The following is a 15711-nucleotide window of genomic DNA, read 5'->3' as shown; positions in this document are numbered from 1 at the left end:
CTCCATGGTCTCGCCGCTCCCTATCTCTGTAATCTCCTTCAGCTCTACAACCATCCGAGATATCTGCGCTCTAATTCTGGCCTCTTGAGCATCCCTGATTTTAATCGCTCAACTATTGGTGGCGCCTTGAGCTGCCTAGATCCTGAGCTCCGGAATTCCCTCACTGATCCTCTCCACCTCTCTACCTCTCTTTCCTCCTTTAAGACGCTCCTTAAATCTTACCTCTTTGACCAACAGCCAAATCCCCCTTATAAAAACACTATTAAAACCGGCTAATGACACCACTGCATTTCAAATTGACCGAAAGGGGGCGGGGGATGGGGGACGGGGGACGGGGGGTGGTTAAAACCCGTATATTAACCTTTAACTAATCTGCCCTAATTACTCCTTATGTGGCTTGGTGTCACATTGTGTTTTATAACATTCCTGTCAAATGCCTTGGGATGTTTTAATCTGTGATATATTCACACAGCACAGCACACACAGCTCCTAACATGGCAGGCAGCTCTGTCGGAAGCTTCCGGAATAGCCTGGTTCTGTTTATTATTAACCCTACAGTTGCAGTACACAATACGTCCACATCCACAGTATGGAGCTACAAACATTACAAGCTTACAGACATTACACTTCTCCATCCTTAATGAAGAAGTTATTATAACAAACATCATACGTAACTTCATTTTTATACATAACACAGGATATAGAATTTTTTTTTCATATTTACAAATTTAACTTTACCACTTGTTTTCTGTTTCGAAGAGGATACCTTCGCTCTCGAACAGAACCTTCCCAACATGGTGTCGATTTCACACTCATTCGAGGCTCATCCCGAGGAATGTTTTCCTCCACGGAATTTCCTTGATTTTCATTTGAACTCACTCAAACTTCAGGCTCTTTGTTTTCCTGACTCGGACTCAGACTTTCATTCTGATTCTCTTCTGGATTTGTTTCCAGTACATTGGATTTAGGATTTGCTACTGGTGTATCAAAACCATCTGATGTGTCAGAAATAATTGAATCATTCCCACCTTCAACTCCTTCCATGTCTGTAGGTAAAATATGATCAAGATGAACAAACCTAACCTGTCCATTATCAAACATCTTTACCAAATATGTGCGAGGACCACATATCTTCACCACTTTTCCTGGTAACCACTTTAACCATTTATGATGATGGTTCTTCACTCTCACCTTCTGGTTTAAATTCACACTTCTCTCTTTTACTCTACCTCTATCATGATTCTCTCTCTGTCTTAAATGTGTCTCTTCCATGGACTGTGCCAAATTTGGTTTTAACAACGAGAATCTGGCTCATGGCTACCATTTGAGAAACAACTCTGCTGGTGTTCGACCAGTAGTTGTATGAGGAGTATTTCGATATGTAATCAAAAAATTAGCCAATTTGTGATCCAATGACAACTGTCATTTCCTTGGATTTGGATCTAACATTTGTTTTATGAGGGCACATTTTACAATTTGTACAATGTGCTCTGCTGCACCATTCGAGGCAGGGTGGTATGGTGGAACCTTGGTATGTTTCACACCATTTTTGCTCGTGCATTGTGCAAACTCTTCTGAATGAAATTGTGGTCCATTATCCAAAACAATTTCTTCAGGGAGGCCAAATGAAGAAGAAAATCTTCGTAAAATGTCCAATGTTTTACTTGTTGTTATTTTCCACATTGGAAACACCTCAACCCACTTCGAATGGCTATCAATCACAATGAACAATTGTTGTCCTTCTAACTCAGCAAAATCAATATGTAGCCTTTGCCACAGCCTGGGAGGCCATTTCCATGGCTGTAATGGTACCGATGGTGGTTGCTTGCTTACCAATTGACATGTCGTACACTGACTTACGATGTACTCTGTATCTTTATCAAGACCTGGCCACCATAAATAACTGCGTGCAAAACTCTTGGTCAAGCACATTCCCAGGTGCTGGTCATGGAGGTCTTCTAATAATTTGGACCTGAATTTATTTGGTATAACCACTCTTGTACCCCACATGATACAATCTTTATCGACTGATAATGGATGAAGAATGGATGTGTATCTTTGTCTGTTACCTGGTTTGGCCATCCATTTGCAATATAATCATACACCTTTGACATCACTGGGTCATGTTTGGTTGCTCTACCAATCTCTTCAGCTGTGACTGGCAGTTCATCAATGTATGAAAAATAAAACACTTCTACCCTATCGGGTGTAACTTGTGATGGGGAAGGCAATCTAGACATTGCATCAGCATTACTGTGATCAGCTGATGATTGTCTATATTCAATATCATATTTATATGCTGACAAAATCAAAGCCCATTTCTGCATTCGAGCTGCAGCTAATGTTGGAACTGGGGACTTTGGATGGAGGATTGCTGTTAGGGGCTTATGGTCCGTTTCGATGGTAAACTTACGACCATACAAGTATTTGTGTAACTTCTTGACCCCAAAAATTAATGCCAAAGCTTCCCTTTCAATTTGCGCATAATTACTCTCACTGGCACTGAGAGTGCGTGAAGCAAAAGCAATTGGTCTCTCCTCCCCACTACATGATACATGAGAGATCTCTGCCCCAACTCCATATGGAGAGGCATCACATGCTAGCTGAATCTCCTGCGATATGTCATAGTGAACTAACATGGTGCTCTCGACCAATTTGCTTTTACACTCTTTGAATGCTGTATCACATTCTTTTGACCACCTCCAATGGACCTGTTTTTTCAAAAGTTCATTCAGTGGATGTAATACTGTAGCCAAATTTGGTAGGAACTTCCCATAATAGTTCAAAAGACCCAAGAATGAACAAAGTTCAGTGACATTTCTGGGAGTGGGTGCATTTCTGATTGCATCCAATTTTTCCTTGCTCGGATGTAAACCAGCTTTGTCTACTCTGTACCCTAATTACTCCACTGAGTTTTTAAATAACTTACACTTACGAGCAGACACTCGTACTCTGTGCTTCTCTAGCCGTTTGAGGACTTCATTCAGTATGTTATTATGAATTTGCCTATTTGGTGCTGAAATTAGTATGTCATCCAAATAACATACTACCCCTTCAATACCTTGCAAAATCTGGTTCATCACCCTTGGAATATGGCAGGGGCGGAAGACACTCCAAACGGTAGCCTATTAAATTGATATAGGGCTAGATGAGTATTTATAGTCAAACATGACTTGGACTCTTCATCTAGTTCAAGTTGTAAGTAGGTGTCCTCTGGTTCTCGACCCTTCTACCAACGGGAACAGTTTCTCTCGATCTACTCTGTCTGGACCCCTCATGATTTTGAACACCTCTATCAAATCTCCTCTCAATCTTCGCTCCAAGGAGAACAAACCCAGGTTCTCCAGTCTGAAGTCCCTCATTCCTGGAATCATTCTCAAATCTTTTCTGCACCTTCTCTAAGGCCTTCACATCCTTCCTAAAATGCAGTGCTCAGAATTGGACACAATACTCCAATTGAGGCCATACTAGTGTTTTATACAGGTTCATCATAATTTCCACACTTTTGTACTCTATACCTCTATTTATGAAACCCAGGTTCCTCGTAAACCTTTTTAAACTGCTTTCTGAGGGAGGACGTTCTTGCTATTGAGGGAGATCAGCGAAGGTTCCCCAAACTGATTGCCGAGATGGCTGAACTGACATATGAGGAGAGACTGGTTCGACTGGGCCTTTATTCACTGGAGTTTAGAAGGATGAGAGGGGATCTCATAGAAACATATAAAATTCTGATGGGATGGGACTGGACAGGTTAGATGCAGGAAGAATGTTCCCGATGTTGGGGAAGTCCAAAACCAGGGGACACGGTCTAAGGATAAGGGGTAGGCCATTTATAACTGAGATGAGGAGAAACTTCTTCACTCAGAGTTGTTTACCTGTGAAATTCCCTACCGCAGAGAGTTGTTGATGTCAGTTCGTTGGATATATTCGAGAGAGTTAGATATGGCCCTTACGGCTGAAGGGATGAAGAGGTATGCAAGAAAGCAGGAAAGGGGTACTGAGGTGAATGATCAGCCATGATCTTATTGAGTGGCGGTGCAGGCTCGAAGGGCTGAATGGTCTACTCCTGCACCTATTTTCTATGTTTCAACCTACCCTGCCACCTTCAAGATTTATGCACACATACCCCCAGGTACACCCCCTTTAGGATTATACCCTTTAGTTTATACTTCCTCTCCTCATTCTTTCTACCAAAATGTATCACTTCACATTTCTCTGCGTTAAATTTAATCTGCCACGTGTCCACCCATTTCACCAGCCTGTCAATATCTTCCTGAAGTATGTCACTCTTCTCCTCACTGTTCACTATACTTCCAAGTTTTGTGTCATCTTCAAATTTTAAAATTGTGTCCTGTACACAAACATTCAAGTCATTAATATACATCAAGAAAAGCAGTGGTCCTAGAAGCGACCCCTGGGGAACAACACTGTATACCTTCCTCCAGTGGCCTGTTACTGTGCCGTTTATCCTATGTAATCCTCCTGGCCAGCTTTTTCTTCTGAGCCTTCACGTAAGACTGAAGGAATTCCCCACAGTACTCATTGCCATTACTTGACCCTTTACTAAGTGTCTCTAAGCCTCGCTGCGTTGATTGTGGACAGCAATTGAATGAGTTGTGAAAAAGCTGATCTTGCTGAAAGCAGAGAATGGTTTTGATCCATTGACCTCTGGGTTATGGACCGAGCACGTTTCCGCTGTGCCACTCTGCTCAGCTGCTTCAAGCTAATATTCCACTGGATCTGCATTTCAAACTATTCACAGGCGCTACATTTCTCTTTCACTTCAGGTCATCTTTCCCTCCCAAACTGATTGCAGGCATTCACATATGACTTGGAGCCACCATTTCATCTTACCAAATGTCACTCTCAGCCTTCCTCCATTGCTTCTGAACAGCGATTTACTCACTCAACATCAACATCAAGTTCACTGCTAACATTTGATTCAAATGCACTCCTGATCATCCTGTGTGACACACTGCAAGGTTGAGTTACCCACTTAAAATAGGCGGCAGCCTCATGAATGTATGCAAGTCAGGATCTCATTACATCAATAGGAACCTGATGGCATTTAACCAGGGCCTGAATGGGGAAACTGCTATGGATTTCCCACCATAGTGAAGCAGGTTGACAGCTGCTGGGAAGAATGAAGAGGCCATTTCTTTGTGGGATCAGCAGCAGTCTCTTGTGCATCAGACTTTCCCTTACCCCCACCCGCCCCCAGCCATTTACTTGGCAGTTAAGGGCCACGCAATCTTTGCATGCCGATAGCTGCTCTACGCTCTCTTTATGCCTGTTCTGGGTGGGAAGTGCACCAGCAGCATTTAAATGAGGCCCGGGAGTTAAAATATTCCAGGTCTGAAATTTAGGCCAGCAACTGCATTTCACATTCATCTCAACCCTTCGCCGGCCCGAAACCCACTTCAGATTAAAATCTATCCCATTTATTGAGAACAAAAGCGGGTCTAGCTCTGACCACTGAAGTGCACCACTTCCAACCCTTCTCCAATCCAAACAACGCATAATTTTTATTTGTTACATTTCCTCTTGTAACATACAACAGAAGTTTTCTAACAAGCCTCTTGTCAGACAATTTATCAGATGCCTTCTGAAACCACTTTTACTGTATGTTTATCTATCCTGTGATCACTTTTTGGAAAAGCTCTATTCATTTATCAAATGTAGCTTGCCTTTAACAAATCCATACTGCTTTCCTTGATTAACCTGTACATTTCTACATGCTCACTAATTTTGTCTTCAATTATAGACATGAAGAGTTTGCTCACAACTCGTATTAGACTAACTAATTCTTAGATACCCGGTTTATCCTCCTTTCCCTTCTTGAACATCAGCTATAATTTGCATATTTAAGGAGGATTTTAAAATTGTAGCTAGAGTCCTTGGCTGTTTACTCTTTGATTTCATTTCAATAGCCTATGGTGCATGCCATCAGGGTCCATGATGACCTACAGTGTCTCATGGATGCCCAATTATAGGCTCCCAAATCTATCCTGAGTCTGTTTCACTTAGTGTGGTGGTACTGCTACATTACACAATGCAGGATGTTCTCACTGTGGAAGCGATATTTTACAAGAACTGTGTGGTCACTCCTGCCAATCCAAGTGAGAATGAGGAACTGAAAGAAATTAGTATTAGTAAAAAAAATAGTACTGAAGAAATTAAAGGGACTGAAAGCTGATAAATCTCCTGGACCTACATCTGATGCCCTACATCCTAGGGTTTTGAAAGAGGTGGCTATAGAGATAGTGGTTGTCATCTTCCAAAATTGCATAGATTCTAGAACGGTTTCCGCAGATTGGAAGGTAGGTAATATAACCCCGCTATTTAAGAAAGGAGTGAGAGAGAAAATGGAGAACAGTTAGCCTGACATCAGTAGTAGGGAAAATGCTAGAATCTATTATTAAGGTCGTGGTAACAGGGCACTTAGAAAATAATAATAGGATTCAAGGGATACGGGGATAGTGCAGGAAAGTGGAGCTGAGGTAGAAAATCAGCCATGATCAGGCAGGCTCGAAGGGCTGAATGGCCTACTCCAGCTCCTAATTCTTATATTCTTATGTAATGCTGTTGTGAACAGACATTTCTGCAACAGGTAGATCATTGAGGACAAAGTACATTACTTGCTGTGTGTTAACCTAACTTTCTCTCTTGGATATTTCCTGTGCATTCCCAGCATTTTCTGTTTTTATTTCAGCTATCACTTTTTTAATATCTCAACATTGAAAAAACTTTATCCCTGTTTTAATTTTTCTAGGAATTACTTACCTGGACCATGGAGGTACAACACTTTATGCACACAGTCAGATTCAGCACTTTTACCAAGACCTTGCAGAAAATACCTATGGTAGGATCTTTGCAATAATTTCTATGTTTGTCTTCAAATTTAAAGTAGAAGTAGGATAGTATAACACAGAAGGAGGCCATTCAGACCATAGAGTCCGTGCCTGCTCTTTCAAAGAGCAATCCAGTTCGTCTCACTCCCCCATTCTTTCCCATATCCTTGAAATTTTTTTCTCCAAGTATTTATCCAATTCCCTTTTGAAGGCTATCCACCACCATATAAGGCAGTACATTACAAATCTTAACCATTTGTTGCGTAAAAACGTTTTTCCTCATGTCGCCTCTGGTTCTTTCGCCAATTGTCTTAAATCTGGGCCCTCTGGTTCTTGACCCTTCAGCCTTTGGAAACAGTTTCTCTTTATTTATGCTATCTAAACCCTTCAGCCAAGATTTTCCGGAGTGGTAGCGGGCATGATCGGTGGCGGTTTGGGTGGGAAAGTTGTTATTTTTGACAGCGGGTTGGGAACTGATTACAACCAATGCATCCACTATCTTTGCAGCCACTTCTTTTAAGACCCTAAGATGCAGGCCATCAAGTTCAGGGGACTTAGTCACCTTTAGTCCCGTTAGTTTGCCTAGTACTTTTTCTCTAGTGATAGCGATTGTTTTAAGTTCCCCCTCCACAATAGGTCCTTGATTATCAATTTTTGGGATGCTTTTAGTCCCTGCATGGGCATGGGATTCATGCAGCTTGGGAAGGTAAAGAAAATTCCGGCCGAACATAATTTTGAAAAGCTCTGTCAAATCTCCTCTTACCTTCTCTGCTCCAAGGAGAACAGCCCCAGCTTCTCCAATCTATCCACATAACTGTATTCCCTCATCCCTGGAACCATTACAGTACATCCCTTCTGTACTCTCGCCAAAGCCTTCATCTCCTTCCTATTTATAGGGATTGTAACTGTGATATTTATTTTCCTGAAGCCCTAAATTTCAACTTCCATTAACAGCTTTTGAAAACCACCAGTACTTCTTAAAAAAAAATAAAAACAGAAAATGCTGCAAATACTCAGCAGGTCAGGCAACATCTGTGGAGGGAGTAGCAGACTTACCATTTCAGGTCGATAACCTTTCGTCAGAACTGGAAAAAGTTAGAGATGTAACAGGTTTTAAGCAAGTACAGAGGCAGGGAAAGTGGGGAAAGGAGGAAAGAACAAAAGGGAAGATCTGTGATAGGATGAAAGGCGAGATTAAATGACAAAAGGGATGATGGTGCAAGGCAAAAGGCGATAGTAATAGGACAAGTAAAGAAACAAAAGATGGGTCTAGAAGAGGTGTAAATGGAGGATGGCAGAATCATCAACAGCTACCGTCTGAAAAAATAGGGGCAGAGGTTATGATCTAAAATTGTTGAACTGGAAGGCTGTCAAGTGCCAAAAGATGAGGTGCTGTTTCTTGAGAGTTGAGTTTCATTGGAACAGTGTGGAAGGCCGAGGTCAGCATGGAAATAGAGTGAAAAATTAAAGTGATAGGCGACCGAAAGCTTGGGGGTCACGCTTGACTACACTGTAATTGGTCTCCCCAATGTAGAGGAGACCACATCGTGAGCAGTGAATACAGTATATGAAATTGAAGAAGTACAAGTAAATCGTTGTTTCACCTGGAAGAAGAAGGACCTGGATGGTGGGAAGGGAGGATGTAAAAGGGCAGGTGTTGCTGCATCTGCATTTGCACTGGAAGGTGCCATGGGACGGGGAGGGGCTGTTGGGGGTGATTGAGGAGTGGACTAGGGTGTCGCGGAGGGAACGGTCCCTTTGGAATGCTGAAAGGGGAGTGGAAGATGTGTTTGGGATCACGCTGAAGGTGGCGGAAATGGCAGAGGCTGATGGAGTGGAAGGTGAGGATAAGGGGAACCCTATCATGTTTCTGGGAGGGAGGAGAAGCGATAAACAGCAGAAGTGCGGGAAATAGAGCAGACAGGATCGTGGGCCCTATTAACTAACCATGGTAGAAGAGAATCCTCGGTTGAAGAAAACGGAAGACACATCGGAAGCACTGATATGGAAGGTGGCATCGTCAGAACAGATGAGACGGAGAAACTGGGAGAATGAATAGAGTCCTTGCAGAGAGCGGGGTGAGAGGAAGTGTAGTTAAGGTAGGTGTGGGAGTCAGTGAGCTTATAGTGGATATTGGTCGATAGCCTATCGGTAGAAATGGAGACAGAGAAGTCGAGGAAGGCAGAAAGTGTTGGAAATACTCAACAGGTCAGGCAGCATCTATCTGTGGCAAGAGGAAATCAGCGTTAATACATCAGGCCAATGGCTTCTCGATGATAGAGCTAGAAAGGCTCAATAGTTCAACCTATCACTAGTATTGTTTCCATAAATTGTGGTTAGGATGAATACGATCTACTTTTTAAAAAAGAATAGGCACCTTCTATGACTATCAATCTATCTATCTGTACATTCTGTACATTCTGATTCTTTCACGCTCCAGATGCAGGTACAGCAGGCGGTTAAGAAAGCAAATGGCATGTTGGCCTTCATAGCGAGGGGATTTGAGTACAGGGGCAGGGAGGTGTTGCTACAATTGTACAGGGCCTTGGTGAGGCCACACCTCGAGTATTGTGTACAGTTTTGGTCTCCTAACCTGAGGAAGGACATTCTTGCTATTTAGGGAGTCCAGCGAAGGTTCACCAGACTGATTCCCGGGATGGCGGGACTGACCAATCGAGAAAGACTGGATCAACTGGGCTTGTATTCACTGGAGTTCAGAAGAATGAGAGGGGACCTCATAGAAACGTTTAAAATTCTGACGGGGATAGACAGGTTAGATGCAGGAAGTATGTTCCCAATGTTGGGGAAGTCCAGAACCAGGGGACACAGTCTAAGGATAAGGGGGAAGCCATTTAGGACCGAGATGAGGAGGAATTTCTTCACCCAGAGAGTGGTGAACCTGTGGAATTCTCTACCACAGAAAGTTGTTGAGGCCAATTCACTAAATATATTCAAAAAGGAGTTAGATGAAGTCCTTACTACTAGGGGAATCAAGGGGTATGGTGAGAAAACAGGAATGGGGTACTGAAGTTGCATGTTCAGCCATGAACTCATTGAATGGCGGTGCAGGCTAGAAGGGCCGAATGGCCTACTCCTGCACCTATTTTCTATGTTTCTATGTCATACTTCAAAGTGTCAAAATTGTTAAAAAAAATAGCAAGGCAACCAGTTTGAGTTGGAAATCTACAAGTAACTTCGAATCTCCAAACTTCCATCACTCAACTGCAAGTTAGCATTTAAAAGAAGTGGAAATTCAGCAGTTTGGTCTGTAGTTTTGTAGCTTTCCTCCTCCCTCATTACTGTTTTCTGTATTAACTTGGCATTAACACCAGCAGGAACATTGATTTACCAGTTGCTGTTGTCACCAGATTAAAATATAAAAATCTGGTGCTGGCAAAACACAACTCTAGCTCTAGATATCCAATAACATGCATTCTAGTTTTGTCAAGTTCAGGTGAACTTGTAGCAGCTGCGCTACTTTATTGTTGTAATGAACTTTAGAACATATAAGATTTTGAAGATTTGTGATTAATGGTTATTAATTAATTTTTCATGTGCTTCTGATATTTTTCAGGTAACCCTCATAGTACAAACATTGCCAGTAGACTGACACACGACACTATTGAACATGTTCGTTACAGGTATGATGATAAGGCATTTTAGCACAAGTACCTAGCTACTTCCTCAAATTTCATCCTGTAAAGTTAGTCAGTCTGTGAGCCTCTCTTTTTCTGCATGCTTGTCGCTCACATTCTCTACCAACCCCACCCCAGTTGTATGTCTCTATCTGTTTGAGTGGTCCTCTCAGTCTCTGCCTTGTTGTCTCTGCATCTCTCTCTCTCTTTCTGTCTGATTTTGTTTTGTTTTATACCCGCTAGCAATTAATTTTTAAAATCTTGTGCAAGAATGTATTTATTTGTATATTCATGAAGTTAAATAGTTAACAAAAGCTAAAGATTATTGCAACATTAATTTGTAACGAACCAGGATCAAATTCTGTAAATCTTTACAAGTGCTTGACCTTGTTTGTGTGGTAAATGTACATTTAAGAACTGCTTGGTATTGATTTTTATCTTTCCAAAGGTCTTTGAATGTAAGCTCTGTGTTGAAATTAGAATGAAGTTTACAAGAATTGACGATCTTGTCGAAAACAGAAGATTCAAATGCATTTATCCCTAAATAATTTGTCGTATTGAGAGCAGAACATATCCTATTTCAACACAAGAGTGAAAGCACATTTAACACGAACCTTTGGTCCTTCAGTGAGCATTAAGAGAATGTGTTCTCATAAATCTTCAGCTCAGCTGCTGAAGATAACTGCAATTTTATTTTGAGAGAACTGTTTGGTAGATTAATGAGCAGATTCAAAATCCCCACCTGATATAAAAGTAGACACAACTATGAATCTTTTTGTGTGCAAATATATTTAGTAGGAAGCATAACATTCGGTTTGATTTTCAGTTCCTAATTTTCAAGTTTGGAATATTTCTTCATTTTTTTGAGTTATTTCAGTCTAATTTTCCTTTGTAAAATGACATTTCTTTAAAGTTTAGTATGCAACATATGGGCCCAGAAATTGCGGTTGGATGCCACCGACCTCAGAAATTTCTACAAAAGTATCTGGTGGTTCCGGAGGTTCGGAGACTTGCAGTCCTGGGCCTCTATGCAAAGGCCTGTGTAGACACACACATATCCCAGGAGTGTAAGGGTTTCATACGCATCAGTGGGATCACGTGGGCCTGCACAACCTATCAGAATAGGGGTATTCCAATTCGTACTTAATGGTGAGTTCCGATATACAAAATCACCATCAGTATGAATGGGAATACCCCCAAAAGTACAGAAACACTGAAAATAAAAAGGGAATTTAATTAATTATTTGACACAAATTTAATTAAAATTTGTTTTTTTTACATATTTTAAAGGGTCTAAAAATAAACTTGCCTTATTTAACAGGATTTGAAATGTTTAAATTATTTTTTTAATGTATTTCTCTGTCCTTTAAAAGTCTTACGCCTGCTTTTATCAGTTATAAGAATTTGAAGGACATTTGCTGGACAGGAGTTGGGCAAATAGCTGAACTCTGTGCCCGCGGAGGCCCTTTATTCCAGATGCGGTGGATATGTCAAGAGGATTCTTGACAGATCGCAAGTTCTGGGTTTAGGTGCATGCGCTTCGTATACCTAAACCCGGAACTTGTGGGGCCTATAGGGGCGCGTGTGCACTTCATACACATCCATAGGGGCCGAGAATTCAGGGCCATGAAAAGAAAGGTGAGAAATGACTATCCGGTCCATCAATGCTCACACTGTCCATTGGACACTGCAACCACAGTGTAATCTCATGCGCCAACTCTCCCCTCCACCCCCCACCCCTCCCCCCCCCAGCCCCACCCCTCCAAAACCTATAGTTATGTTAATGCTTGAAGGAGACAAAAAGAAGATTTCATGGAACAAAAAACTGGAAAATTCCTCCCCAACTCTATAAGGAAATCAAGTAAAGTTCAAGGGCTAGACTTTCCACTGATGATCGCTGGGCTATCGCCCATCTATCGCCCAAATAGGCAGGCCTATTTTAGCTTAAAAGTGGAAAGTTGAGCCGGAACATCGGCCACTGATCACCAGCCCAACTTTCGGCACACATGAATCTGCTATCGCCGAGGAGATCGCCCACCGCAACTTTCGCCACATCGCCCACACATCGCTGGGCTGATCGCTCAACGAGGAGATCGCTGGAGAAAAGCTGGTCCCCACTACTCGGCAGAACTGGCCACTATGGATGCTATTTTGAATGTCGGAGGAACTGAAAGAGACTCTTTATTTTGGAGCTTATGAAGAGATTTAATTTGTGAGAGATTTTAAGAGCCTTATTGACTCTTGTAATCACATTTAAATGTTGAGGACAAATCTAAGGGCATTTATAGTGATGGGGTCTGTAATTTCTCTACCCGTATTGGTCAATAATCACATGCTGCAGGCTGAAGGTATACTGAAGAACATTATGTGCCCAATCAAAGAGATGACAGACTGCTGCAGAGGAGGATACCTTACACACGACGCACTTACAGGAAAAAGCAATCATACCTGAACTTGTCCGATAACACGTGCGTTAGGAGGCTGTGCCTCCGAAAGGAGGTCATCGCTGAGGTATGCCAGCTCATCAAGGGAGATCTGCAGCCTACTAACACCATCAGGACCACACTGCCCGTTGAGGTAAAGGTTACTGCGGCACTTTCCTTCTACGCATCGGGCTCCTTTCAGGCCTCAGCTGGCGACATCTGTGGTATCTCTCAGCACGCCACACACTGCTCCATTTGAAAGGTGACTAAAGCCCTTTACGCTTGCAGGATGGACTTTATAAACTTCTCTATGACCAAAGAGGCACAGACTGAGAGGGCTTTGGGTTTCTCGTGAATATCAAAATTCCCCAAGGTGCAGGGAGCAATATCGTCCTGAGAGCACCTTTACAGGATGCGGAGGTGTTTCGTAACTGCAGAGGATTCCACTCCCTGAATGTGCAGCTCGTTGTCGACCACAACCAAATAATCATGGCAGTAAATGCTAATTTTCCAGGCAGCATCCATGATGCGCACATCTTGCGTGAGAGCACTGTCTCTGACTTGTTTAAGAGTCAGCCACAAGGTCACGGTTGGATGCTGGGGGATAAAGGATATGGCCTTGCCAGCTAGCTTATGAACCCCCTGCGTAATCCCCAGACGGAAGCCGAGAAGCGCTACAATGAAAGCCAAATAGCTATATCGTCGAAAAGACAATTGGAGTGCTTAAGCAGCGCTTCAGGTGCCTGGACCACTCAGGAGGCAGCCTACGATATCATCCTGACCAGGTTGCTGAGTTTATTATGGTGTGCTGCATGTTGCATAACCTAGTTATAAGGAGAGGACAACAATTGCCAGATGGGCCTGCCGGTCCACCTCAGGAGAGAGGGCAAGAGGAAGACAAGGAGGAGGAGGAGGATGACGAGGACCTCTGGGAGGACAATCAGCCTAGCGACGAACCCACGCCCACCCCCCCCCGCAAGACTGAAAAAGCCCTGTGGGAGTTAAGCAGCTGCAAAACTCTTGTGTCAGCAGCTCATAAATGAAAGCTTTGCATGAATTTACATTGGTGACAGTTATGGAAAGACAACAGTGCAGTTGCATTACGTTTTATCCTTGCCTGGCCTGGCCATTGTTTTCCATCAATTGTATTCATGTTTTTCCTTATCTTACGTTATTAGAAGATACTGCACAACAATTATAAAATGCAATAAAATATTTAAATAATTTAACATTTTTTTACTGTAACAAATAACAACCCACCCCCAACAGTCACCAACAATAAATTTAAAATACAACAACAATAACAATAACAGCTTCCCCCCCCCCCCCCCCCCCACCTGCAGCCATGCTTCCCTCCAGATCCTAATATACTAGCCCCCCCCCCTGTTGTAATTGATTAATGGGACCAGGACGACTTACAGCAGGGGACTTCAAGGCCTGCTGCTGTGGGGGTGGTGACGGTGGCAGCATCCTCTCGGGGTGGAGGAGGAGAAGACGTTTTCCGAGTCGGAAGGAATCTGTGCTGGCGGTTGGTGGGACAGCACCTTGGGGTGTAGTGCCGTCTCCCGACACTATTGCATGCTGCAAGGCATGGATGGCGGCGGTCTGTTAGCCCATTGCCACAATCATGTGCTCCATACCCTCTGATATGTGAACGGACATTTTGCCAATGTTCCCGGTCAACCTGCCAAACGCCTGGAGGAGCTCTCGACTGAGGTCGACGCTCTCCCTGCACAGCGCAACCATGTCCTCGTTCAGACTTGCCCATCGCAGCGCATGCCAACCTCGCTGACTCAACCTCCATGGGGTCGGCGTGGACACTGTTGGATGCCTTGGGTTGCCTGCTGCAAGCAGCCTGGACCCGCTACTACTTCTGTCGAAGACGATGATGTGGCCGCAGGTACATCAGATACCGGGGATGCAAGGGGCATCCACCTCGGTGATTTCCATCTCCTCGGCACCCGTGGTGATGATCACCTATAAGGGGACAGATGCGGCCTCCCTTTGCGCCTGTTAAGTTGGACGACCTGCAAAACACAATTGAGCTTATTAAAACAGAAGGGTACTCACGATTCTTGCGCTGCTCTGGTATACGTAGCAGGAGCAGTACTACCACAATAAATGTGACCGAGAGACATTACATTTTAATGCATCATATGGTAGTACATACATCTATGTGGAATTCACTGCCCCAGAGAGCTGTGGAGGCTGGATCAGTGACTATATTTGAGGCGGAGATCGACAGACTTCTGAATGATAAGGGAGTGAAGGGTTATGGGGAGCGGGCAGGGAAGTGGAGCTGAGCCCTACATCAGATCAGCCATGATCTTATTAAATGGCGGAGCAGGCTCGAGGGGCCAGATGCCCTGCTCCTGCTCCTATTTCTTTCGTTCTTATGTTGTTAACCTGAGAGCAGCACAGAAGCTGCATGCATAACATGACATCATTCTTTTATTATAATGAAATGCCATTACATTATTTTGAATTAACACTGCTTTGCACATTACTCACGTGATGCAAGGGAGGGATCTGCACCACCACAGGTAGTAGCCAAGCGACAATGGGTGCCCATAAGTGCTGCTGCACCCTACTCGAGCTCGCTGAGCAACTGCAGTTGAGCAGGGCCTCCTCCCGTGCGACTCTGCTCAGATCGATTCTTAGATATCTTCCTCTGCAAAACATGACAAGAGCATGGCATAAGCTAATTGACTAGGTACTATCATGGAAAGACAACAGGTTCCAATGGCTAATACGGTTTGTATCCACAATTGATGCATGGTTATAACATCTACGTTCAGATGA

At 43.3% G+C, this 15711-nt stretch overlaps 1 protein-coding gene across 7 annotated transcripts in view; it reads left to right on the top strand.

Annotated features, from left to right (window-relative positions):
• Positions 1-15711, top strand: part of mocos (molybdenum cofactor sulfurase) — a 464568-nt gene that overhangs the window by 37653 nt on the left and 411204 nt on the right. For 5 of the 7 annotated variants that reach the window (XR_011593368.1, XM_070881148.1, XM_070881147.1 and 2 more), the window contains exons 2-3: positions 6773-6862; positions 10426-10492. Coding sequence is in view for 6 of the 7 variants with exons in the window: in XM_070881148.1 (XP_070737249.1) it covers positions 6773-6862; positions 10426-10492 (157 nt within the window). In the remaining variant the exon portion in view is untranslated. The remainder of the gene's footprint in view (positions 1-6772; positions 6863-10425; positions 10493-15711) is intronic. The other 2 variants (XM_070881150.1, XM_070881149.1) reach the window with 1 other exon arrangement.

The sequence above is a fragment of the Pristiophorus japonicus genome, chromosome 5, assembly GCF_044704955.1.
Source record: "Pristiophorus japonicus isolate sPriJap1 chromosome 5, sPriJap1.hap1, whole genome shotgun sequence".
NCBI classification, from domain to species: domain Eukaryota; kingdom Metazoa; phylum Chordata; class Chondrichthyes; family Pristiophoridae; genus Pristiophorus; species Pristiophorus japonicus.
Note: the sequence above shows the minus strand (reverse complement) of the source record. Positions and strands in the feature narration are given on the sequence as shown.